General features: G+C 39.5%; 1 protein-coding gene across 1 annotated transcript; it reads right to left on the bottom strand.

The window, feature by feature from the left end:
• On the bottom strand, nucleotides 1–27,887 carry TPH1 (tryptophan hydroxylase 1). The gene is made up of 11 exons (XM_042465855.1): nucleotides 27,727–27,887; nucleotides 19,847–19,984; nucleotides 16,231–16,426; nucleotides 14,321–14,421; nucleotides 12,676–12,743; nucleotides 10,150–10,346; nucleotides 9,267–9,402; nucleotides 6,400–6,526; nucleotides 3,901–3,996; nucleotides 2,302–2,435; nucleotides 1–521 (listed from the first exon to the last, which is right to left on the bottom strand). Exons 1-11 carry the CDS (start codon nucleotides 27,850–27,852, stop codon nucleotides 347–349), a joined length of 1,494 nt encoding a protein of 497 aa, XP_042321789.1. The 5' UTR covers nucleotides 27,853–27,887; the 3' UTR covers nucleotides 1–346.
• Between the last annotated feature and the right edge of the window lie 112 nt (nucleotides 27,888–27,999).

The raw sequence follows: 27,999 nt of genomic DNA, 5'->3' as shown, positions 1-27,999 counted from the left end.
TTTATGAGTTGATTCTTTAATAACTAATATTAGCCATCGATTACAGAATAATAAACTACATGGACAACTAGCCTTTCATTATTGCAGTTTGCAAGATCCATCCTTTTTCAACTTTCCTAGAAGAATTTAACTTTGCTTTCTCTGGAGATCATTGGAGGATTCAGAAAAGAAAAACAGGGAAATGACACACTTAAACATTGATATGAGTGCTTCTTGGAGATATTCCTCCTCATTGGTTCTTTCATTTTATGAAAAGTGGCACTCTGCAGAAAAAATATTCTCATGCCTAGAGCAGAACAAAATCCATAGCTACTGAGTGCAGACTGGCCAAGGTTCATTAGAGAAGCTAGATTCCCATCTGCTTGCCCATTTTACTGAGGGCATCACTGATGATGTCAAGTTCATGACGTAGTTCATTCACTGCATTCACAATGCCCCTTGTGTCCCTCAGGAGCTGAATGCTTTGTGTATATGGATTATAACTCACACCAAAGGGGCGTTTGATGGTCTTCGCAAATTCTCTGGATAGAGAAGAAGAAAAAATACATTTTGATAAAAAGAAGGTTAAACCTTTTCAGTGTAACTTTCAACCTATTATCTCTCTTTGCAAGCTGGAACAGCAATATCTTGATAATTGTTGTAGCTGAAGAGAAATTACACAGATTTGGCTGTTTCTGTCTCTTTAGGGATGAGTCAGTTTCACAATGGAAAAATACATGCTGATGTGATGATGGCTATGGATGATCCAGAGATAAAAATCCAGTAATGAGGGAAATCCAGTGGAGCATAGTTTAGAGTTTATGAGGCATTAATACGTTCAGATGTTGGTAGGCTTAATAAATAAAGGGATCCAGGATGAAGTTAACTATTCCAAACTATAATTACTCCAAACTATCTATCTAAAATTGTTTCTGACTCCAAATTGTATCTAAATGAAATTAAAAGATGGTATTTGTTGTCATGTCCTCACAACACTACTGCGGTTTTTTTTATTATTTATTGGATTTATATCCTGCCTTTCTCCCAAAATGGGATTCACCATGGCTTACAATAATTTAAAAAGGATACAACTAAACCATTAATTATCAAAATTAAAAATAATTAAATAATACTAATATTAAAATGTAACAGTTAAAAACACCAACTAGAGTAAGGTAACAGAGCCATAGGACATGAAAGGGACTCCAGTAAGCCCCCCAAATTACTCTGATACTCTATTTAGTTTAAACAGTAGTAGCAATTATATAGTGCTGTTGTACAGACCCTTGGTATTTGCTGGAGTTTGGTCCTAGGTCTGACCATGGATACAAAAATCTGTGGATATTCATGTCACATTAAATACAGTGGAGAATAAAATGGTGACCTTCATATAAAATGGCAAAACCAAGGTTTGCTTTTTGGAATTTATATACATTTTTGAATATTTTCGAGCCATGGATGCTTGAATCCATGGATAAAGAATCTGTGGATATGGAGAGCTGATTGTATATCTCCCATACACTGGCCAGCATCCTGTTAATGACATATGCAAGTGTAAGTCAAAACTACACCTGCATATGCCTATTTTTGGTTGCTGCAGAAGCTGGCATTATCCTCCACAACAACTAGAATCCTCCCTCAAACTCACTGCTGTACAATAATAGTTGCCTCCCACAGTCCTTCCATTACTGGTGGATGATATCACCAGTCTACCTCTGGCTAGCGGGACATAGGCAGACACTCTTCTCCAATTCCCACCCCCTCCACTCTCCACCAGCAACAGAATGGCAGAGAGGTGCAGTGAGGGGTTGAGAGGAGAGAGTGTAGTTTCACCTGCAGAACCTTTATGCTACACTGTACATTACAGGAACTCAGCCATGATCTTATAATCCTTACAATAACCCTGTTAGATGGGTGAGTATTATTTTTTTCCCATTAGAGAAGGATGTTGAGGTTGAGGAACTTAGCATGTGAAGAAGCCACCCCCTATCTCAAAGGATGTGAGGAGAATCTTTTTCTTTTCTATGTATTTATTTTCAGGGATTGTTTGTACAGTTGGCTCTTTGGATTCACAAATTCAAGCATCTGCAAATCATCACACCCCATATTATTAAATGGTGGTGACATGAATGCAGACACACTGAAGTGTGTACATTCATATTACCATCATACAATAATATACAATAATAATATGGGGAACAATCATTTGTGTTTTTTCGTATCTTTGGGAGGGGGTGTCCCGGAATCAAACTTCCACAAATCTGTAAGACACACTCTATATGTAACCATCTTTCAGTCTCACAGCTGCATTTAACAAATTACCTCATCTTTTCTTTTGCATCTTCAAAGCTTTCAGAAATGAAGTAAACTTCCTGGAATGTTGTAATCATGCATTCTTGCTTGCAAGTGACATTTGGATCAAAAGGCTTGACTTTGGCATTTCCAGATAGAGCATGCTGGTTATTAGACAAAACAAAACAGCAATGATAATTTTTTTTCATATATCGGGGACCTCATCAACAAACCTCTACAGGTGACAAGTGGCTTAAAATAATAAAATTATATTATAACCAGACTGTCTTTTAAGGATTATTTCTACCAATTGGTTTAATCTTCAAAGTGGTTTACTCTTCAAGAAACTATATGCTTGCAGAGCTTTCGTCCACCATTTCTATGAAAACCAACCTAAAGCATCATGCTAGATTTCAGGAAATTATAATCTCTGTCTACTCTATCCAATCACTATTGGTTACAACAGGGGTAGGCAACCTGCGGCCCGCGGGCCGGATGCAGCCCGGCAAGGCCTTGGGACCGGCCCCAGCCCAGTCCTGCCGCCGATTGTCGCCGGGGCCTTTGGGGGGCAATTGTCTATAGAAGCCTCAGAAACATGCATTTATATTAACTTTTTTTTAAAATCAGCAAATTTTTTCACGTGTCCTCCATTTTTTAAAAAGAGGTGTCTTCCATTTGAAAATTTTGTCCTACATTTGTCCTAGTTTATTTATATATTTATTTTTTTTAAAAAAATTATTTAATTATTTATTTTTTGGCTTCGGCCCCCCCAGTTGTCTGAGGGACAGCAACCCGGCCCCCGGCTCAAAAAGATTGCCTACCCCTGGGTTACAATTTCATAAGACAGTCAAGGTGCTTTAAGAAAGGAAGAAAAAAATAAAGACCATGCAGGGAGAAAACACAGGACGGTTACCAGTTAAAGATTCCATCTGCTATACCTCTTGAAAAATTCCATTAATGAAGGAGGTAATAAAAGCATGACAGAAGCACCCAGTTTGCAATTTGATGATTGATGTTTCATTCAATAAGGAGAATGTTGCAAGAATATAACTTCTTCAAGACTGAACAACCTTTACCTTATGGTCATACTTTAGCTGTCTACCCATCATGTTAGTTGGGCACCATCTATTTTATGTTGCAGCTCAATCATTTGAGCCACCCACATGACTCTTGAGCAAACCTGCTTCTGTTCAGTTCCCAGAGATGTGCTCTGAATCCAGATTGGTAGCTTGTAAGTGGGACCTCACCTTACTCAAAATTTTAAAGGATCCATGCAAAGTTCTGAACCCTGTCCCACAGAGAGGTTCAGCATCTTGGATGTCTCCTTTAAAGTTTACAGTCTTCAGTGAGTTAACTGAACTTCTGACATGGAAACCCCACTGAATTTTGGTCAAAGACCAGCTGTTTGACCCATTACTAAACACCTTGAATTGAGTCTGATTTATTGTTTGGTTTTTAAACCAAACAAACATTTATTGTTTGGGGGTTTTTTGGTTCTCATGGGCCAATTTCAGTTAATAATCTGGCTATAATCAGATAGGCAACTTGAAGCAAAAAGTTCTCCCTGGATCTTTAAAAAACTACTTAAAATCCTCCTGCTCCTGGTTTGAAGACTGTTTTTGTGCTTACCTTCAGTTCACTGATAGAAGAGAGCAGGCCAGCTCCATAGGCTCTTAGCCGACCTTCTTGTTTGCATAAGCCAAACTCCACAGTGAAAAAGTAGCACTGGAAAGTAAGAGAGTGGAAATGAAGGAAGACAATGACCCATTGTAGGGGTGTCAGATTGCAAACTGGAAAGGGTTCCTGTGCCTTTAATGACTGTGTAGAAGAGAATTTCAGCAGGTGTTGTGTGTCACAGAACCAGGTAACAAGCAAGGGCTGAAATGTCCTTGTCAATGCAACCTTTAAAGGTACAGGAACCGTGTCCAGTTTTTATTCTGGCAACCCTAATCAACAGAAATGCAAGACAGTGACACTCAAGCAGCAAGTGTTTTCTCTTTTCTTAAATGCAAAGTAACATAAAAATGTAAGCCTCCTGCCAAACAAAGGTGCCTTTCTGCTTTTGACTGGGATGAGGTGTTTCCTTCTAAATAAGGCTCTTATAGCTCATTTCTTTGAATACATCATCAACCACAGGCATTTTTTTTAATGGTACTGGAGAGATTCCTAGAACCCTCTAAACTCCCTATTCACCCTGAAAGAATTATGACACTGCATCATTTGAAGGCCGTTGTATCTTGTCTCACAATGGGCCCTTTTGCAGCGCACAGTTATACCACCTTACCTGCCATTAAAATATCCTATGGAATCTTGGGATTTGTAGTTTAGGAAAGTATGCTCAGAATTCTCAACAAGAAAGCTCTGCTGCTTCACAAAACTAAAACCCCAGATTTCCATATGAAGCGATCATTTCAAAGTGGAATGATAGTGCTATAACACTTTACACTGTCATAATGCTATTATTCCACTTTTACTGCTAGAACTGCCTCCTGTGGAGTCCCAAGATTTGTAGTTGAGGGTGGGGCAATATGAAAGGGCCCCTGAAACCAGACATTTCCTTCAAACAAAATACAGGCAAGGTATTTTTCTCAGTCTTGAGGGGGAAGGTAGTATGTCAGATGTATTTTTAGGAAGGCAGTAATAAAAATTTTACACTAAAATTTTCAACTTTTTCTAATTTAGCTTAATTTAGAGGAGGTGTGGCTGTTGCCTTTCTCCCTACCCTTCCTATCTCCCATTCCTTACTCACTTTGTAGACATCCAAGAACATGGGAAGGACATGCAAAGAAAGCCATCAATTCCTTAGTTTTTCGTCTACAAACTCTTTTAGGGACACAGCAGATTGCTGGGCTGAGACTGGGCAATGCTAGAGGGGCCCTGAATATTGTCCTAATAGCCAGGTAGATTCAAAAGTATGAAGGCTGTGACACACTGGGATGTCCATACTCCTCCCAACCCTAATGACCCATCAATTCTGGGAAAATCTTAATGAAGAAAGAAAAGTAACCTTTGCAAAGCTGATTTCAATTAAAAAAAACAGCAGCTCTTGGAGGTCTCTCATTCATAGGAGTGACATAAGTCACAGCCAATTTAATCGCAAATAACAGCAGTCACAACACACACAACACACCATTTTTACTGCTGGATTATATGATCACACAGGACATATGGGCACCATAAGGTCTGACAGAAGAACTAGGCTTTGCTTTTCCTATGACAGATTAACTCAGCTGCTCATGTCAAGGGGGCAGTTTTGTACTATGGGATTCTCTTTGAATGATAACAAAAACGCCCTGGGGCATTTTAATGACAAATTTCTTTTGACATAGTTAAATTCATTAGGATTTATCGGTTTCAGAAACATCAAGTGATGTGGAAGGTCAGATGGGGTCCATAAGGGCAAAGTAAGGTAGAATTGGACTGAAGGAAAAACTATCTTTAACCGGGGGGGGGGGGGGGATTGGAAGCTGCAGAGTTATTAATATCTCAGAAATCTCAAGAAAGAGCAGATTAAACATTTCAAGAAAATATGTTTGCCAACTAACTGGCACTTGCTACTAATAACAATAACAATCTGAAATGAAATGGAAAGGTTCAACATGAATACTTTTATCTGGCATTTGCTTAGTAATTGTTAAGTATGGCTTTATGACTGCTATTTAATGATTAGCTAAAACTGTACATATCTAGTATGTTCCTGTGATTTGCTACCTGTTGTTGTATGTTGTTGCTTGGTAGATATTCCAAAACTGCCACAAATGGTACAATGTACATTTGCTTTGTTGCCACATTGCTGAGTTTGAATGTTTGACATCTAGACTCGAATGTCATTAAATACAACACTGTCTTCAGTTCACAAATGCCTTCATCCTTGAACCATAAATGGGACAATTTCCCCTGGTACAAATTAATCCCATTCAAATCAGTGGGTATTAAAGGAAGTTAATTTGCGTGTATCATATAGTTCCTCAGCACAGTGTTCATGTCTGCTGTTTAAATAATGTTCATGCTCTGTTTTATAACATTTTAAAAATACTTAGAGTTGCTAAGAGGGATGTATAACATGGAAACACTGCAGTATTACTGGAATAGAGGAATGAATCGCACTGAGCAGCCTCTTCTACTTACAGTTGCCAGCTTCTGAACAGCTTCGTCAGATGCTCCAAGTGATGCTAAGCCAATTTCCTGAGAGAACTGAGCAAAACTGGGTTCAGCCAAAAGAGGAACATGGCCCAACAGTTCGTGACAGGTGTCACTGGAAAGTGAGGAAAACAAAATAACATTGAACCGAGCAGACAGTTTCTTGAAGTTCCTATGTGAAAATAATCCCATCTAATACAATGAGGCAAGAGCCCTAGTGGCACAGCGGCTAAATGCTTGTACTGCAGCCACTCACTCACAAACCATAAGGTTGTGAGTTCAGTACTAGCCAAGGGCTCAGGCTTGACTCAGGCTTGCATCCTTCTGAGGTCACTAAAAGGAGTACCCAGATTGTTGGCGGCATTTAGCTTACTGTTGTAAACAGTTTAGAGACTGTTTAGGTGGTATGAAATGGTAATTAAATGAAGCTGCTATTGCTAGTAGCTGCCAACAGTATGAAAGAGTTGTCATCATAAGCAAAACAAAATCCTCCAAACAAGGTATGGCGCCTTAGTATGCATGTGGATTGTGGAAATTGTAATCCAGAACATCTGCAGGACCAAAGATTCACAACACTAGGGCAAATACATTTAGAGAGAGAGAAACCTGCATGGGTTACATCCCACTTTATTCTTTTGCCAATAAATGTATTTGTACAAAAGTTTAGACTGAGGAAAAGATTAAACAATTTTATCAAAAGCTAGTTCATACGGTTAAATAATCTGGCCATTTCTCCAGATTATGACATGTAAAACATCCATCTCATGTAAACATCCATCTCAAGTAGGGATACAGTTAAGGGTGGTGGTGAGGGCATTGTCCCCCATAAGAATTCTGCCCCTTCAATGAAATTTTCCTTCAGTTGCAAAATTTCTAGTATTACAGAGAGTGACACACTGACAATTGTTCACACCTGGAACTCTTCTATTTGCTGTGTTCACATCCACATGGTAATTTTACACACACACACACACACTTTTCCCTGAACACCTGAAATGCTCAATTTAAGTTTTATGTTACTGCAAAGTAAGAAATTTGGAGCATGAAGGAAAATTTCATTGAGGGGGTTAGAATTCTTCTTTAGGGGAGGAATGTCTTCCTCCCTCCCTAACCCCCCCCCCCCCCGCAATAACTACACCCTTGATCTCAAGACATCCTGCAGACAACATCCAGTCAGGTTTTTGTTCTCTCCCTCTGCAACTGATTTTTATCACTTTACTTGATGAAGAATTCTGGAGATCTTGAAAGTTTGTACAGATAGCCATGCCCTTTTGGTACCCTAAAAAAATATTACAGGTTGAGTCTCCCTTAGCTGAAATGCTTGGGACCAGGGATGTAGCCGGGGGGGGGGGGGTTTGGGGGGCCGGACCCCCCCCCCTCCCATTAGAAAAATGAATGGTGTGTGCTGCTGCACCGCCGCACTCAAGCCCCATTATAATGGTGGCACTTAGTCTGGACCCCCCCCCCTTCCTAAAATCCTAGCTACGTCCCTGTTGGGACAAGAGGTGCTTTGGATTTTGGGTTTTTCTGGATTTTGGAATACCTGCATTTGCCCGTATCTACATAATGAAATATCTTGGAGATGGAGTACAAGTCTAAGCACAAAATTAAATTATATTTCATGTACACATACCCTGAAGGTAACTTTATACAGTATTTGTAATAATTTGGTGCATGAAACAAAGTTTGTATACAATGAACCATCAGAAAGCAAAGGTGTCACTATCTCAGCCAGCCATAAAAAAAAGTTTTGGTTTTTGGTATATTTTGAATTTTGGAATTCCAGAGAAGAGAGATGCAATCTGTACAGTAATACAGATTTCGTGGTTGTTGTTTTTTTCTTATGGCCAACATGGCTGCCTCTCTAAGTATAGGTCCTGCTTGCATGGTTTTTCCAATCTCAATAGGCAAAACTGAAGAATATGAGTAAAGAACCCTTATTATGTACTGTATTACATATTACAGTGGGCCCTTGATATCCACTGGGATTTGGTTCCAGGATTCCCTATTCATAACAAAATCCGTGGATGTTCAAGTCCCATTAAATACAATGGCATTGTAAAATTGTGCCTCTTAAAATCAAGGTTTGCTTTTTAGAATGTGTGTGTGTGTCTGTGTGTCTGTGCGCGCACGCATGTGCATGTGCATGCGTGCAGATGTGTGTATTTCAAGCCATGGATGTTTAAATCTGTGGATAAAAAAATCCATGGATATATAGCCGACTGTACTATATTTCAGAATGTGTGAAGTACAGTCCATGGGCCATTTTACAGGGACTCCAAAGATAAACCAAATTCCAGCCAATGCCTTCTAAGGGGTATGTGGGGTATTTTGCCATATTTCACTCACCCCAGGCCAATTTAGATTCCAGATAAACCTTTTTTAAAAAGAAAGAAAACAGCAATTGACTTCTGCTCTCTTCCTGTTGTTGAAAAAATGGGACTGCCCTGGGTCTAAACACCCCCATGCATGCCCCAAGAAATCATTTGAGGACAAAAATATTTTTTTATTATTTTGGTGCAAGGATACCGGGGGATGTGGCTATCCAGCATCTCTTGAGGGGTAATGTTTCCCCTCAGCCTTCCACAGTTGAACACCCCACTATATGTTTTTTATTATATTTATATTTATTTAATTAATTATTTAATTTATATCCTGCCTTCCTCCCAGAATGAGATTTATATACTGTATTATATTTGAACTGTGGCAGGAATGGGAGTTATGAACATGCTCCTTCAACATACAGATAATCAGGCTAGGCAAGTATGTGAACCAGCTGGGAGCATAGGAAAAAGGCAAGGAAAATAACTACAGTCATTATTCAGAATAAGGATTTTTTAAAATACATTGCTTACGGTTCTGGTGTGTAAAGAGGGTCCGAGCTATGCCTAACATACTGAGTGCAGTGAAATACTCTGAATGCTAAACCTGCCAAGAAATCTCTGGGAGACAGGTATCCGGCAACCGGGCGGATTGTAAATCCAGTGCGCTCTGCAAAACCAAATGAAAGTTAACAGTTAACTTCTGGTTGCAGAGGCTTTAGAGAGAGCCAAACTAAGAAATAATTGTACTATTCAACATCAGTAAATTTAGTAGATAAATATCCTGCCAGATCTGCTCAGAGAATGTTCTGTATCCAGAATTTTCCACACACATAGATCTTTAACCTCTTGTTTTTCAGAGCTGTAATGTAATGCAAATATGTGTAACCTATACCCACACACTTATAGCCTACATACCATCATTTCCTATGCCACTTATAGGCAGCTCCCAACAGCTTGCCCCTGGAGGAAACATGGCTCTCATGCTGCATCCACATGGCAGAAATATTCCAGTTTGACACCACTTTAACTGTCATGGCTCAATGCTATGGAATTTTTGGAATTGTAGTTTTGGGAGACATTTAACTTTCTCTGTCAGAGAGCTCTGGTGCCACAAGAAAATACAATTCACAGAATTCCATAGCATTGAGCCATGGCAGTTGTCAAACTGGATTATTTCTTTAGTGCAGATGCAGCTTCGGTTAACAGGTTAGAAATATTACCTTTTCTAGACAATGACTCTCAGAATTTTCCATCCACTCTGACCATAGCCTGTGCAGGCTGGGTGATTCTGGAAGCTGTAGTCCAAAAAAGTAATGTTTCCAAGCTCTGCCCTAAAAAAAGTTACTTGCTCTTTTTGTAACTGTAGCTTGCCTCAAGAAAAAAAAATGATCCAACAGATCTCTTTCCCCATTACCTTTAAGAAAACGTGATACATCCTCCAGCTGGGGTATATTGTCTTCTCGGTACCCACACTGTTTAGTTAGCAAAGGTAGGTTTTTAAGATATTCTCTGCAGGCATGGCTTGGGTAGAGCTTATTGAGCTCTCGGAATACAGTACCCCAAGTCTTGATCTCCTCCTCAGTGAATTCAATTTTTGGAATTGGGTCACCACTGTAACAGGAAGTCAGAATAAAGAATTAACTTTCATTGTAAAAAATTATCAGAGCAAAAAAAAAGAAAGAAAGAAAACCCAACTTTACCAAATATTTCCTCTTTCTAGTACTTCCTGCTGACTGTTGTTTGTGAATTTGGATCACCCAGTGGTTGGACACACACACACATACACACAGAGAGAGAGAGAGAGAGAGAGTCTCTCTTTTTCTATTCCTTTTTTACACTAATACAGTGGTGTCACTAGGGGTGCAAGGGGTTCAGACCGCACCAGGTGGCACCACTTCTCCTCAGACATCTGCATTTGGGCATAAATGGGCTGAGGCATTCACCTGTATCTCTTTAAAATGTTGAAGAGATGGTGGGAGTGGGGTGAGACTCTGCTGGAGGAAAAAGGAGAGGCTCCAGAGTTTTTTTAAAAAATAACATTTCAATTTTTAATTTTTAATATTTTTAAATATATATATATCTTTTAAAAAATTAAATTATTTTAAAATATCACATTTTACCAAATTTTCGCTTTAACCACATGAAATTATGAATATATAAAGAGTTTATTTTGTGTGTATGATACCGTAATTTAAAGGTATAAATTTAATTTTGCTAGAGTTTTTTGTCACAAGGGGATACAATGGCTTAGTGGTTAAGATGCCAATTTTGACATTTGGAAGATCAGAAGGTTGGCAGTTCGAGGCCCTAGCACTGCATTATGGGGTGCACTCCTGTCACTACTCCCAGCTTCTGCCAACCTAGCAGTTTGAAAGCATGCAAATGCAAATAGATAAATAGGCACCACTTCAGTGGGAAGGTAACAACATTCGGTGCAATTATGGTGGCCCCATGACCACCAGAGCAGTCCTCAGATAATGCTGACTCTTTGGCTTATTAACAGAGATGAGGACTGCCCCCTTCATTTGGTTACAACTAGACAGCCATGTCATGGGACTAACTTTACCTTTTTTATGTCATAACTATTATCATTATATTCAGTGATATATGGGAATTATGATTTATAAGTAAAGTATTCTGTATGGTGTGGTATGGGAGGAGATCAATGGAGGGGGGGGGGAGGATACCATGAGTTACCATACATGGTAACCCTAGTGATGCCAGTGTACTAATATAACATTTAAGAAATACATTGATGATCAATATCCCTCCACTCTTGAGGCATGGATTTATTTCAATCTGTTGACCCTTTGTGTGAGTTTCTGCACTGTCACCTCCTTAAAAATTAAGCATTTTAAAGAGCTAGGAATATTGAAATTCATTTTTGCCAGATCTGGCATTACATTACCAAAGGCAAGAAACTAATCAACACCTACCAAGAGGTGCCTGTAACTTGGGGAGGAACTTCAAAGAGGGTTAACATGATTTAACTCCAAATCGCTTTTTGCAAATTATGTCAGCATGATCTTTTGGCATCATGAAGTCACTTTTCATTTAGAGATAGCTAGTCTCTGTCAAAATGCATCAAAAAAGAGATTTTCTACTCCAGCTGTAGCAATTTTCAAATAGATTGTCATGTTAGTCTGCTGTAGTATAAAAAGGACACTGGAGAATCTAGTGGAACCTTTAGGCATGAAGATTTATGGATTTCCATCCATTTCTTCATGGAGTACAATGTTGAAGTGTCAGGTGCTATATACACAGTTACATAATTATGGGAGGGTGGATTCTCCCCTTTTCCCACTTTAAGAATACAGATAAACATTTCCAAGAAACCACTGTGTTTCTCAGAAGATTTTGAAATTCATTTTTAGAGCAGTTTGATATCGCTTTCCTGGCTTCCACCCTTGTAAATTTGGTGCATTAATTAGCATTCTCTGCTAGAGAACTCTAGTCCACACATCTTGAACAACACCACTACTGCTCTCTATGGTTGTTATTTACCATCATGTTGGTTTCAATTTATGGAGACCCTGTAAATGGGAGACCTCCATGAGCGATCCACAGCTCTGTTCAGGTCTTGTAAAGCAGATACACTCTTAAACTAGTAGCTGATGGAAAGGGGGGATACTATTTAATGGGCAGTAAATGTAGAAGAATCACTTCCAGTTTATGTAGATGACCATCTTGCACAGAACTGAGTCACACAACCTGCCAACGATAGGAATTTAAATGGTTTTTGCTACGTTTGGTAGACAAAACTGCCAGGATGTGAATGGGAGTGGGGCCCGCTGTTCCTGTGCTAAAAAGAACTGGCTTGCCTTCATGCTCTGGGATCAACATAATACATAAGGCCCCAATATTTTCTCCTCCAAATTTCCCAGACCCTGTTCAAAGTTGCTGTTCCTAGCAAGATCATGTTGGAAACACTGACACGTACTGTTTGTGATTCATAGCCAGGTCTGCAAAATACTTCCGTCTCTTGCGGTAAACATTGTCTTTGAAACCCTAATAAGGAAATTAAAAGAAAAATCACAGGTCAGTCTTTGTGATTAACATGTTTCATTTGCCAAAAGCAAGCAAAAAGTCTCTGTTCTGCCAAAACAACTTTGGAGGAGATCAGAAGTATTCAGTGCAGGTAAATGCAGTCAACAAAAAAATGCTAGCTTGTTTTAGAACATTGTTAGGTACATACACTCATGTAGTGAAGAAGAAATCAAACACAAACTTCACTGCATAAAGGCCACTGAAAATGAATGAATGGGAACTATGCAAGAGCAAGGTGGCCCCAATGTATTCTTGGCTCTTGGAATCATCTTTGGACCCATTTACTTCCACAGAGTGAACAGTGTTAATTTACTGGCTCCTGTTTGTCAGTTCACTTATGTAGGTTAAACTAGAGTTAGAGGGAAAGCATCGGTTTATTTTCTGTCAGCATCTTCTCCTTTGCAACCATCTTTAGGTTTTCCTCAAGGGAATGTTCATTAGAAGTTATATGCTGCATTGCATAAAGGGAAGTCAAAGTCATAACAGTGATTATCAAAATGGGGTCCTAGAACAGAAATCGCCAAACGGTGGAAAACGGATAAGGTTCCAACATGGGATAATTGGATGTTGAAAGTAAATGAGTACAGAGAGTTGGACAGGATTTCTTGTAATGTTAAAAACATTAGCAAGAAAAGAAGAAAGGAGAATTGGGAGAAGGTGGTAATAAGTTGGAAGAAGGAATGGAAGTTAAACCTAGCCCTTATTGAAATATAGGAATGTTTTTCCGGTGGTATATAATTTTCCACTTTTAAGATTGTATTAATTTCTACCGCCTATATCCATTCTTATTTTGAATGTTAAAATAGGTCAACATCGGGACGGAAAGCAAGAGCTCTATTTGTTCAAACTTAAAGTAAAACCAGGGAATACACTGCAAAAATGATTGCTATATATAAAATTTATTATGATTGGAAAATTGTTGTATGATATGGAATGATAAGGAATTTAAGATAAATCATAAGTGAAGTTACTTTTACTTTGGACTTGTGGGTGCAAATATTGTTAACATTAGTGAAAGTGACATAATAAATTTAACATATTGCAAAGGTTTACTTTATGGGACAATGAGAACATGAAAGAAATGAGTACTTCATCAACCCAAGAATAAAAGGAAGATTTCAGTTCGGGTCTAAGAAGACAAGAAGACAATGTTTGATAAGATACAAATGTAGACTTTATTTGTATATATAGTTACAGTAGAAATTGTATCCTCTTTTGGTATTGTAATTTATTTTATGGAAAATTCAATAAAGATATTTTGGGGGGGGGAAACAAAATGGGGTCCTTTGACTTTTTATGGAGTTGGACACATTTTCTACAAGCCTATGCCCCACATATCTTCAAAGCATGCTGTTATAGCTAAGCCCTAGATATTTTCTTTGTGACTTGAATGTTTTATATTTTATTATACTTAATATGTAATGAAGTTTGACAACGGAGTGAAAAACTAATGTATGCAAAGTAAATTTACCATAAATAAATGTTTCAAGGTGATCTTTAAAATATTGGGGAACAAATATTAATCAAAATTTACTCACTGGATGATCTGCATCTAGCTCAGATCCATACATCAGAACACGGTTTGCACATTTATCCAGATCTGAGATCTTCTTAGGAAACCAAGGGATATTTTCCATATCTAGGAAATGGATGGAACCCAGATTATTAAGTTTTTTAAAAATTAGTTAATAAAAAAGGAACTGTTCTTACAAGCAACTTTGACAACCACAAATGAAATCTTGCTGGTAAGGAGTTATTGGCAAAAGAATGAGAAAACATATTCCTATCTGACATGTGCACAACACTGAGCACTTCCTACAGTCTTAAAAATAACTTTGCCCTGTTATTTCCCTTACAACTTATAACATAATTGCATTAATCCTCCACTTCAACTCTTTCTCTCCCAGACGTTGTACATGTATGCAAGAAAAGAGGTAACAGGACTATAATGGTAGGCAATGCAATCCTAAACATATTTACCTACACCGCATCAGAGAAAGCGATTGCCCTAACTATAAAATGGCCCTATAAACCAATACAACATATGTAACACGCTCATGGAACAAAAACATTTGAAAGGACCAAAAAGGACACTAAAGGACAGCTATCGAAATCTAAATGCAGGGATGAATTAGCATAATTACTGTGCCAGAAAAAAGAAGTTTTACCAGCTCACTCCAAACATATTTTTACAAGCTCTGTATTAAGAAACTGTATAATTTTCCTGTATTACAGCTGTTTGCTTACATGTAACTGAATAGGCTACTACACGTGCTGAAGGGATAAATATGATCATGTAAAATTAAGTAGAAATGCAGAGCTGTGGAAGTGAAAAGGGACCTAGAGGACATGGGGGGGGAGGTCAAGTGTAAAAACATGTGGGGTTCTTGTACCTTTTATAGTGCATCAGAAGAGGGAATTTCAGCAAGTGTTGCATGCATGACAAGCTGCACTACTGAAATTCCCTCTTCTGCTCTCTTCTGCATCTGAGCACCTAAACCCAATTAAATCTAGCTTTCTTCCCTAAGATATGGATCTCTATTAGGTCTTCTGTTAATTAAACTCTGGCGCGTTACAGACCGCCAGTCTCGCGCCGCTTGCAGCGTCCAGGAACCGCAGCAGCCAAACGGCGTGGCTCCTGGACGCTGCAAAGAAGTAGTGCGAAAATCGTGCTCCTTCCTGCACCCCAGAAGAGACGCCGCAAGTGCCGAAGCGCGCACTCACGGCGTCATTTCTGGGGCACGACGTGCAGACGCAGTGCGTGCCCTATGTCAAGATGGCGGCGGCCGTGTGAAACGGCCGCTGCCATTTCGTATGGACTCAGTCCGTGCTAGGGTTAGAGGCGTCTGGAAGAGACGCCCCTTTCTAAGGGTGCCCATCTGTAACGGGCCTCTGTTCCACTTTAATGCTGCACATTATACTCATCAGAACCTGTCTTCTACCATTCATACTAATCCAAATTTTAGTATGACATAACCTGTCATCGAGCCTACCAAGGTCTTTGCCCACCAAAGAGCAGCATAATGAGGCAATTCAGATCACCCAGGCAAGGAAGTCAATCCACATGTTACAGAAAATAGGAAGAAAATCTTGGGAACTAGTTGGGAGCTTAAGCTATGGGAACTTTGATTTCCTAATATAGTGATAAGATAGTTGTGTATCTATTATAGGCTGCAACCCTAAACACATGCAGATCAATTTTGGGCTAAAGCCCAGTGAAAACAACAGGCTGTAGGCATGCCCTATTTTTCATTGGACTGCATTTGAAATCGTTCTTGAACACCTCTCGCTGTCCTTTCCAAGAAATACACTAGTAGAAAATACCAAAGAATGTTCTGCCTAGAAGAGAAAAATTAGAAGTTTCTTTGAAAGGGAAAAAAATTCAAATATAACAAATACTGGCTCACTACCACATTTTTAAAATATATGTGAATTGCTAATTTCTTACCTTCTGTCTTACCATCTTCCTGCACAGTGAAATTGTCTGTTGGGTTCACAGACACAACGTTGGCATGGGATTTCAATAGATGGAAGATCTCATCTAGCTGCTCTCTATCACTGTCACATGCTACGAAGATCTCAAATTCTGAATTTCGTCTTTTGGATTTTCGTGATTCTATGTGCACTAGATTCACATGTTTTTCCTAGGGGATGAAACCACTTTGGTTACAATTTTTCAACAGCATCTGAGAATCAAATGTTGTGCTTTTCCACTCTTCCTCTTACATTTCTTCAGTCAAACATATTTATATAGGTATTACTTTACAAATCAGTGTACAAAAAATCTACAATATGAGTTCACCTATCTCCATAGTAAACATAACCTTATAATATTATGCATGATCAACATAATAATTAATATATATGAACAAATAATATTTGCTCTTGATCTCAGTTTCAGAGATAACGTGAAGCTATAGTTTCTCAGTAGTTAAACAGGCCATGGTGAATTTCATGCTTCTGTACTCTCCCATCTCTCCTTCCTCCTTATCTGTCAGAAGAGGACATTGGAGGGATCTACTTCTGGTTTGACTTCCAGTCTGGAATGGAACAGGTGAAGACAGCTGGAGTTGGGGTTCGACTCCTGCCAGGCAAACCTCAAGGCAAGCAAGACTCTCAATGAAATCTATAGCCATAAAGTGTTCCCCTAGTTGAGGGGCACAATAATTAATTGCATATCTGCCCCAATGGTGCGATTTTGGTCGCAGGGAAGCAGACAGGGACAGAGAAGGTATTTTTTCCTCCTCCATCAAGCCCACAGACCTCCAGACCTTCTGGAGACTGAATCTGAAAAAGATTTAAAGAAAGTGAGTACTATTGAATAGGTAACCCATATAAATGCAGTGCTGTGCCCTTGAACTGTAAAAAAAGCCTATTTAAAGAGGCAGAAGAAAAAGTGATTGAGTCACCTTGGGATAGAAAGAGAAAGATCTAATTTTTCTGGATTCTATGTTTCGAGGAGAGAAGACTTGGGCAGGGGGGTGGATAAAAGAAGAAGATTGTTCAGATTGGTTGATGTGAAAAAGGTATAATGACTGCGCGATTTGTGGAGGTGTAAAAAATAAGCTTTTCATCAGACAGTTCTTTTTGCTTTTGCTTTTTTGTGTCTATTTGTTTTTGGTATTTTGGTGTTTTGTTTGTTTTTTTTCCCTTTTTTCCTTTGATTGTTACTTTTTCATTTTTTATTTTTGTTATTTTGTTCTGCTTTTTTGTGTTACATTTATATTTTAATTGGATGTTAGTTTTTCCTCCCTTTCTTCTGTTTTGATTAGTTTTTTTCCCTTTCTTCTGTTTTGACTGGAATGAGCTCTGCAGCATGAATCTCAGACCTTGAAAACACAGAAAACATACTGGAAGAGTTGGTGGAGCTGTAAGACCTTGGTTTTTATTTTTGTTTTTGAGTTATTTTTTCTACTTTATTCTTCAATGTATTTTCTTCTACTACTTCTGGTTTTAAACGATCAGAATTGCTAACCATAGATGTCCATCAATTGTGATTTATTTAAACTATGGTTTGTGAACAAACCAGATTCTAGAATCACAGTCTGATTCTGGTTTGTTCTCACTAACCATGATGAACACAAATCACAATTCACCAAGTGTGACTGCTGTAGGGAATTGTGATTGTTAAACATCAAAGGAGTGAGCATCCTATTCACTCCTTGTAGATATAAAAGAGGAATGGAGAAAAGCACAGGAGACTCACTATAGCCATGTTGACGAACCAGTTGCATGCGTGCCCAATCTGGCATGTGAAACCATCTGAGCAGGCATGCAGCCAGGGATGCCTAGGTCAGGGAGCCGGAGGGGCAGGGAGGCACACGTGGCCACCCGAGTTCTTTGCCACAGCCCTGAGGAATGGCATTCAGGCCTTCTGTCAAGAAGCCCCACCCCTTCCTCCCAGAAGCCCTGTACTTTTGCAGGGACCTGCACCCCCTGGCCAAACAGCCCTCAGGTTGCCATATTTCTCTTCCACAAAACTGGGACAAAATATAGGGGGAAATGTAGGGGAAATGTAGGACAAACATAGGACATTCAAGAAAAATGGAGGACACAACCAACTAAAAACCAAAAACATTACTAAAAATACAATTAATCCACATATAAATATCTTCAGGCTCATCTCAGTCAGCTGGCAGAGGCCTCAAATGTGGCTGCTGCACCAGGAAGGCATGCTGCATTGGATGTCTTGGGGCTTGGCCAAGTAATAGAAAAGTAGAGGGGGACAGGAGAGAGGAGGAGACAATGACACTCCATGACTGCGAAATCCTAGAACTGCCAGGATTAGCATTATACTAGTGTTGTTGTTGTTGTTGTTGTTGTTGTTGTTGTGTGCCTTCAAGTCATCTCCGACTTATGATTACCCTAAGGAGAACCTATCATGGGATATTCTTGGCAAGTTTCTTCAGAGGGGGTTTGCCATGGCCACCCTCTGAAGCTGAGTGAACATGACTTGCCCAAGTTCACCCAGCGGGTTTCCATGGCTGATCCAGGATTCGAATCCTGATCTCAAGAGTCCTAGTCCAGTGCTCAAGCCAATATGCCATTCTGGCTCTGTTGGGAGCTTACTGGTGGGTTTTTTCTGTCAGGCAAACCAATCTTCCAGAACAAGGCAGCAACAAGAGGGAAATGGTGTCATGTAATAGGTACTGCCAAAGGTACTATTACCAAACTTCTATGGCAGTTTAAAAGCAGTATATGATAAATTCATAACTGGATTTGAGCCTTAGAACTGCTACCACACTGCAGGATTAATGCAATTCAACACCATATTAACTGTCGTGGGTAAATGCCTTAGAATTATAGGATTTGCAGTTTTGTGAAATGTTTAGCTTTCTCTGTCAGGGAGTTCTAGTGGCACAACAAACTACAAATCCCAGGTTTCCATAAAATGAAGCCATGATAGTTAAAGGTTTGTCAAATTGCATTAATTCTGCTTTGTGGCAGCAGCCCAGATTAAAACTCCCAGAATCAAACATCCAGCATAAAATCATAGAATCACAGAATCGTAGAGTTGGAAGTGACCACAAGGGCCATCCAGTCCAACCCCCTGCCATGCAGTAACTCTCAGTCAAAGCATCCCTGACAGATGGCCATCCAGCCTCTGTTTAAAGACCTCTAAGGAAGGGGACTCCACTATACTCCGAGGGAGTGTATTCCACTGTCGAATAGCCCTTACTGTCAGTAAGTTCCTCCTAATGTTGATGTGGAATCTCTTTTCCTGCAGCTTGCATCCATTGCTCCGGGTCCTGTTCTGTGGAGCAGCAGAAAACATGCCTCAATGGTCATTCTGGCTGAGGGATTCAAGGAGTTAGATTCAAAAAAATTTCTCCAAGCTCAAATGTGAAACAAAAACAGTGTTTTGATTTCAGTTTCTGCTACAAAAAGTGCAGTTCTTCAAATGACTCTGCCTCCCCCCCCATCTACCAGTGGTGAGAACACAAATTTTATGCTCATACAAAATTGGCTGAAGCTTTTAAGAGACAAAACAAAAGCATAATAAAAGAGCAAAACACATTATGCTAGCTGTTACTACCTTCACTATGCTTGCAGAAACTGATTACCTGAAAGAGTTTTAGAGCTTTGACAAGTCCTCCAACTTCATTATTTAAGGAGAATATGACCGCAGTTTTATTTCTTTCAGATGAATTGTCTTTGTTTTCCTTGTTGTCTTCATTCATACTGTAGTTTGACTTGTAGATCTAAAAATGATTAGTAAGGCAATTAATGCTAATTAATTCATAGTTGTACAGAATTTTTCTTAGCAAATAGACTGAATCTCAAATGTGTACAACCGCTGATCAGTTCAAACGAATTTTGCATAGTACAGTAGTACTTCCCATTGGTCGCTGTCCAGTGACAACTGTCATTACGTTTGGCATATGATTCCTAAAAGTCTCTGCCTTTCCTTACACAAGCAGTCCACTTTCATTTCAAGGAAACATGCATCTAATTCAGTTGGCTTTGGACTGCAGAGTGCAGATTCATAATTAGGTCAGACCTGATGACTTTTTCAAACATTTCCCCAAAACACATGAAAAACGACACTGAAATTGGGTATTCATCCAACATTCAAGAGACACTTCTGTGGCAAAGACATAAAAATATATAGATTGGTCCTAGAAAAGTGACATGGGCACATTGAATTAACCACATGTTAATTCCTTTTCATTGAAATAAATAATGGGTGTAATTCTATTTCTATCTAGAACAGGCAACTGTGGAGGATAAAGGGGCTACATAAACTCTCAATGAGACCCTGGGGGGCACATCTTTATGCACCAAAAATATTTTCTTTTTAGCTCCAAATACCCTCTAGGGGATATGGGGACATGTTTTAGGGGCTTCTTGGAACCCTAGAGGACATTTTGGGATATTTAAGGGCAAACATTGTTTTGAAATATTTCACAAATTTTCATTTTGACAACAGGGGAAGCCCAGACATGTGAAAAAGCACTCTGAACTTCCTAGAGATTATCTTTTGGTGTTTTAAAGCAAAACATTTTGAAAACAATACCCATGAATACACTACTCTGGAGGCCACAGAAATGGCCATTGGGGATGCACTTGGCCCACCCCTGATCTAGAAGTAAGCCCCACTGAATTCAGTGCGATTTATTCTCCTGTAAATGAGTATAGGACTGTGGCTTTAAAGCCCAATTCTGCCCCTATTTACCAAGTAGGAAGCTACACTGAGCTCAGTAGGTGTTTACTCCAAAGCAAATGTTATGGAATTTTAGAATGATTGGATACATCATGCCTGCTCATGATTCAAAACATTTGGGAGCTTGATCACTTTATACATAAACTTCAATCATTTTTGCAATTCTTTCCATTTCCATATATACACAGACATTGTCTTATGTATGTACTCAGTTTAAAAATGGCTTTCCTTCCATTTTATCTCACAGCATCATTACCACACACACACTATATGACATTTTCCATTTCATCTCTGAAGCCCCCTTATAGCTTACTCCTCTCTGTGGATATTTAGATGTAATGTATATTTCAAGGTAAAATATGAAACCTTAATCCAATTCCTCTTCCCAGTTAGAGTTGCTGTTACTCTGTGCCTTCAAATCATTTCCAACTTATGGCCAACTCTAAGGCGAACCTATCATGGGGTTTTCTTGGCAAGTTTCTTCAGAGCGGGTTTGCCATTGCCATCCTCTGAAGCTGAGACAGTGTAACTTGCCCAGAGTCACCTTGTGGATTTCATGGCTTTTCATGGCAGAGCTGGGATTTAAACACTTTTCTCAAGTCATAGGCTAACACTCAAATAATTACACCACACTGTTGGAATCAATGATATTTACAGTGTTGGGCTACTATTCACCAACTGATTCAAAATAGACCCAGGAAAGCACAAACAAAGGAGTGGTGCCAGGTTCAGAATTATATTCACAGTTTGAAAAGGGAAAGGAAATTAAGACTTCAGTCCTATGCACACTTGACAGTGAGCTCTAATGAACAAAGATTACCATCTGAGTAAACAAGCCTAGACTTAATGCTATAAAACCCCTATCCTTCAAGAGCTACATTAATTAGAATGAGAGCAAGTCTCTCCCTTTCTAATTAATATATAAACATATATTATCAGTCGTCTGCAAATATGGAATAAAAGTAGACTTCAGCTCCTGTTCTTTGAGGCTTAGCATTTTCCCCACATACTGCACAATTCCTTTTTAAAAGTTAGATTTAGAAATGGGTATTTTTGTTTCTTTTTCTAGAAATGGGGGGGGGGGGGAGAGAGAGAGAGAGAGAGAGAGACAGCAAGGTACAAAAGCAATGTACTGTATAAGCAGTCTACAACTTTTAAAAAGGCCCATCCTTTAGTGCCTCTATCAGGCATTAGGAATTGGTAAGGCTCATTTCCATTCTGAGAAGAGCTGCTTCTGCTAATTTCCACAGGCCAGGCTGCTGTTAACAAGGCACAAGAGCACATAAGATTGTTTAGTTTGGTCATTTAGCACCCAACTCAAGCTATCAGCTGGTCTTTATTGTACTAATGACATGTTTAGTATGTTAGTATATTAATATTTTAGCATATAACATCTTATAGGGTTGTATTTTATCATTCATTTTTGATTATATATGTCTGATATTCCACTCTTTAGTGAAAGGGGCATTATAAATGAACATTATTAGTGGCATGCAAGCTTCTTGCAGTTCTGGTTTCTACAAAGTAGTGCATAACTGGAAGCAGAGAAAGCAGGTGTCAAAATAGCAAGCATCATGTTGTCTTGCTTCAGCCAGCCCACTAGGCACTCAGCCCAGTCCACAATGATTCTGCAGTCTGTTCCACCACCCATATAGCCAGAATATGCAGAATCACCTCAAATATGTATGTCCTGCATGTGTTCTAAGCACAGGCTTTTTCCAGAAGTACAGCTACTTTTCCAGTGAATTTTCTCCATAGATAAGAGACAAAACCGCAGAGTAAACCAGGCTGTACAAAGCAACAACCAGCTTCCCTTTTTACAGAATGCTAGAACGTGGTCAGCTATCTCACAACTTACAGAAGTTATGTTTGTGTCTACAACAATCAGACTTTGTACAACTATTATGAACATTGCCATAAAGTATCCATATTAACATTCTGTGTGAAGAATTCTGAGGAACTCAAAGGTCTGCTTACTATTTATTATTATTATTATTATTATTATTACACTTTATTTATAAAGTGCTGTAAATTTGCACAACACTATTGTTACTTAATAATGTGATATGCCACAAAATACAAATCAAACGCATGCACCCACCCACATAAGAACTTTATTTTGTATTTACCTGCTCATCTGAGCTTGTATTAAAAAAAACTGTGCCCCTCTTTTGTCCTTTTCATTACTCTTTACAATCATCCTTAAACTGATACTTATCACCACATCTTCCTGACATGCCCATGTGTGTGTGTGTGTGTGTGTGTGTGTGTGTGTGTGTGTCCACAGTGCTTCATGCCTCTGATGAAGTGGGCTGTAGTGCACAATAGCCTGCGTTAGATATCACTTTCCCCCACTTACTCTCAAAGGAGCTATTTGATTCCTTTCCGTCTTTTTATACTAAAACAGACTAATCTGGTTGTGACAAGTAATGATGTTGTTAATGGAGAAATAGAACATGCAAAAGAGCCATTTTAAGTTTAAATCCAGTGAAGTAGCTAAATAATTGCAAAAAACACAAAAAGATTGTGTGCTTTACTGAAGTGTATGTCTATGAAAATTTACACTCAAATAAATGTATTGCTCTTCTAGATCCCCAATACACTGAATTTAGTGTATAATTTGTATTAAGAGACCAAACCAAGCAAAACTAGGTTTAAATAGCTGGCCACATAATTTTATCTCTCTCCTACACTTTTGCATTTCTTTTGTAAGGCTGTTGCCTCATTCTGCCTGATGGTAGGTCCAGCCCTGCAGCATAGATTTTGACTGACTAAAGAAACCCTCCAGCAAACTATTTAATTTAAAGCAGAAGCTTGGGGGTTAGTTTAGTCATCAACAGTACCCCCATCTTTTTAATCTCCTTGAAATCTCAAGGAGAGAATGTTCAAACTGCTGACATCAACAGCAAGTTCAGCAAAGGTAAATCTCCTTCTTACCTTCTAAGCCAGGCTTCCCAGCCAGCACCGTCTCCTACAAGTTCCTATGGCACTGTGAAACCTTAACAATCCCAGCTCATTCTGGATCCCAGGACCACCACAGCATGTAGCAGACTATAGCTATAAATACAGCTCTTAGCAGTTTCCCTCGCTCTCAAGTGAACAGACTGTTTCAAATGGCTGCTTGGAATAACAGTTTGGATGGTGGTTAAGTATGTTCTCTGTGCTTTTTATGTAAACAGAGGTGGCAGGAATCTTCCGTGTCATTAGAGTGGGGCATCTGCCTTGGGTTTTAGCTCAAATTTTACATGAAATTGTTCAAATTTTAAAGACACAGAGCTTATTTGGGAGATAGAGTTCAACACCTTAAATGGCCACTTATGGCTAAGATCCAGCACAGATTCCCTGTCCACAGAAGCCACCAGCTGCCTCTGAACAGGGAAAGTGGAATTCAAATATGTTAAATAAGTACCACTCACTGGGAGTCCTTGAGTGAATCTGGATCCCAGAAGATGTTTTCTTGGCCTCTCAGTTGCAAACTTTGTCCTAAAGAAGCATGGCATTTGATCCAATAGAACTAGCAGAATTCCTGAGGGGTTAGGTGCCAAAGTGGTCTTCCATCTTTCACTCACTCCTCTGAATTACATTTTGGAGGAACTAACTGCTGAATAATAGAATGTATTTATTTGATCTGGTGTGTCAATCCAGGCCAAAAGGATCACTGGGCTGCTAGGTAGGTAGCAGGACTGCACAAGATGGCATGAATATAGTAATAATACAACAAAGCTAGATAAGAGCAAAACAGAGAAGTTAAAATTATTAGTGCAGAAAGGCTTAAAACACTGAACTCTATAACTGGGAGGACTTAAATTATAGCTGTGTAGGCAAAGTTCATAATATAATAAGTAATTGGAAGAACTGCCTGAGGAAATATCTTTTGTTTGTTGTTGTCTGCCTTCAAGTCATTTTGACTTATGGCAACCCTAAGGTGCCCCTATCATGGGGTTTTCTTGGCAAAAGCTGTTCAGAGGAAGTTTGCCATTGCCTTCCTCTGAGACTTGAGAGCATGTGACTTGCCCAAATCTACCCAATGGGTTTCATCACTGAGTGGGGAATCGAATCCTGGTTTCCAGAGTTGCAGTTCAGTACTCAAACCATTACACCACACTGGCTCTAATATCCTTTGTACCCTCTTACATTACAAGGTGATCTTGTGTAATAGATAAGACAGCAGATTTTAGACAAACTGAAGAAAGGATTCCTTCATAAAGCAGGGAACCTTGTAGTATTGGATGGGATAATGGCTGCCATGATAAATCACTAACTACAAACAATGATGGTACCCCTTCCTCCAAGAGCAGCCTCCATCAATAAATGTAGTTATCATAATCAGATGTTGAAGATTATCCTCAGGCAATGGGTGGCTCTTCATTTCTTAGCAGACCAGCTATAACTGGCTGAAGCAGTCCAATGGTTCTTAAAAACCTGTAGGCCATTTATCGCATACCATCTACAGTGGGACCTTGTTATCCGCTGGGGTTTGGTCCCAAGATCCCCCGTGGATAACAAAATCCATGGATGCTTAAGTCCCATTAAATATAATGACATAGCAAAATAGTGTCCCTTATAAAACATGGAAAATCAAGGTTTGATATTTGAAATTTATACTTTTCTTCAACATTTTCAAACCTTGGATTCTTTATTCCATGTATAAAAAATCCGTGTATAAGAACGGTACACTCCAGGGAGTGGTAGAAAGTTGTCATGGATAGGCAGATGAGCACAAGCAGCAATGCAGCTGGTGGCTTCCATGTCAATTAGGTGGTGAATCCATCTTTAATCTGAATGTCAAAGTAATTGTCCAAGGTGCTGAACCTATTTGGGGGCACCTTGACTAACTCAGGCTAAAACCTGGGTTGGATTCAGCAATTCAGTCACATAGAAACCAGCAGCTTCTAGTGATTGGCTGTGAGGGAGGGGGTGAACTGGCAGAGAAGGCATTGAAAGAATCAGAAAACACGACTGAAAAAGGCCTGGAAAGCTACATATTGGAGGCACTCTGATGTAAGAGTGCCCATCTGTGTCATCCTGCAAAGATGCCTCTGTCAGTTCATTGTACTGCACTGGGGACAAGTCAGGGACCGCACAATTTACTATTGCTCCCTGAAGGTCCACAACTCTGCAGGAATAAGTCTGCACAGCTGACTGCCCACAGTGATATCCAGGAATCTATCCAGGAATCAGGACAGGTATGTCCCTTTCCCCTGCACCCATACTCTTTATTGCATAGGTCTCCACACTCCTAACTCTGTACTGTCTGCCTTGCTAGGAAACAGGTAAATGGGTGTGCATCCAAAATCATCCAGATGGTATGAACAGTTAGGTTAAATAGGCTTTACACTTTCCAACTGCACAGAGCTCTGTGTATCTGGGCTAGTTTGGTAATTCCTTATTTCAGTGTTTTCACAAGCAGTGCTGCAAAAAACACTGGAGGAGCCTCACTTGTTAATATGTATTTTAAAAGGAAGAGATCTGGGTGCAAGTAAGAAGCATGGCTGTTGAAAGGGGGGGGGGAGCAGTGGGGGCAATTTTGTATCATCAATAAAAACAAACTAATTTCAGCAGAAACCTTTGTGGACTACAATCCAGTTTTTCACATGCATCTGAAGAAGTTAGCGAAATCATACAAAAGTTTATGCTGAAATAAATTGGCTAGTCTTAAAGGTTATACAAGACTCCTCCACAACCCCTTCCTCTTTTAAGTTGCTGAAACAGACTAAATTGGAACAGGTCATATCTTTCAAAAATCACTATCTTAAACTGCAGTTTTACCTTGGAATGACACGCACAAAACAAAGCTGTCATAACTTGTGCAAAATACTTAGATGGTATAAACCATCAACAAGGAATCAAACATATTCACTTCCCAAAATCAGAAATGGGGGATTATTCAGACAACTTTATTTAGCTGCAGTTTTACTTAACTTCAAGAAAGGCTTTCTTCCTAGTGTGGATCTGACAGAAAATTAACACAATGAAAGGCAAACTCCTAGTTTTAGAAAGTTCCTGAAAGAGATGGAGGAATCAAAGGAAAGGGATCCAGAAAACCTATTACTGTTATTGTTAATGTTGTTGTTGTGTGCTTTCAAGTTTTTTCCACTCTAAGGCAAACCTATTATGGAGTTTTCTTGGTTTGCCATTGCATTCCCCTGAGGGTGAGAGAGTATGACTTGCCTAAGGTCACCCAATGGTTGTACATGGCTGAGAAGTAATTCGAAACCTGCTCTCTAGAGTCCTATTCCAACACTCAAACCACTACGCCACACTGACTCATGCTACTTCACTTCAAAAAAGGCTTTCTTCCTAGTGTAGATCTGACTACAATTTTTTTTAAAAAAACTGAAAGGCAAACTCCTAGTTTTAGAAAGTTCCTGAAAAAGAAGGAGAAATCAAGGGAAAGGGCTCCAGAAAACCTATTACGATTACTGTCATTGTGGTGTGTCTTGAAGTCCTTTCTGACTTATGGCCACCCTAAGGCAAACCTATCATGAGGGTATTCTTGGCAAGATTTGTTCAGAGGAGGTTTGCCACTGTCTCCGAGGCTGAGAGTATCTGACTTGCCCAAGGTTACCCAGTGGGTGTCATAAGGCTGAGATGGGAACTGAACCCTGGTCTCCCCACTGGCTCTCAAGTAAGAAATGTATCTATTCAAAAGAGGAGAGGAATGGTGATCATGATCATCATGATCATAATGATTATGATAATCATAATGATTATGATCATGATCATTTCAAGGCTAGCCTGCCTTTTCTTCCCCCAGCATTTGGGACTCCAGGAACCTACCTCATTGAGGACAGAGAGGGAGGAGAGGTTCCCCACCACATTGTTGAGCTGGTTCTCCTCAAAGCTGGCACTCATGGAGTCGAAAGATCTCCCTCTTCTGGGACCCTCCATGCGGCTGGAGTACATGGTGATGGGGAACTGGCAGACTGCAAGAGGCTGGACAGGGCTGGCTGCTCTGCTTGCCAGCTTCCAGCCTCCTGGCTATTTATGGACAGGAGAAAGGCTGGGGTGGGGGGAGGAGAAGGAAAGCCTCTCCCCTTAATCTCCAGACCA

The sequence above is a fragment of the Sceloporus undulatus genome, chromosome 1 (assembly GCF_019175285.1).
Source record: "Sceloporus undulatus isolate JIND9_A2432 ecotype Alabama chromosome 1, SceUnd_v1.1, whole genome shotgun sequence".
NCBI classification, from domain to species: Eukaryota; Metazoa; Chordata; class Lepidosauria; order Squamata; family Phrynosomatidae; genus Sceloporus; species Sceloporus undulatus.
The sequence above is the reverse complement of the archived record's forward strand: the minus strand, read 5'-3'. Positions and strand labels throughout refer to the sequence as shown.

Bases quoted from the DNA above. Each gene is read 5' to 3' on its own strand.
- TPH1 (XM_042465855.1), bottom strand. From the start codon at position 27,852: ATGTACTCCAGCCGCATGGAGGGTCCCAGAAGAGGGAGATCTTTCGAC. The intron at 19,985-27,726 runs GTAGGTTCCTGG...AATCATTTTTAG, and splicing joins CCCTCTCTGTCCTCAATGAG to ATCTACAAGTCAAACTACAG. The intron at 10,347-12,675 runs GTACGTGTCAGT...TTCCTGTTACAG, and splicing joins CTGGCTATGAATCACAAACA to TGGTGACCCAATTCCAAAAA.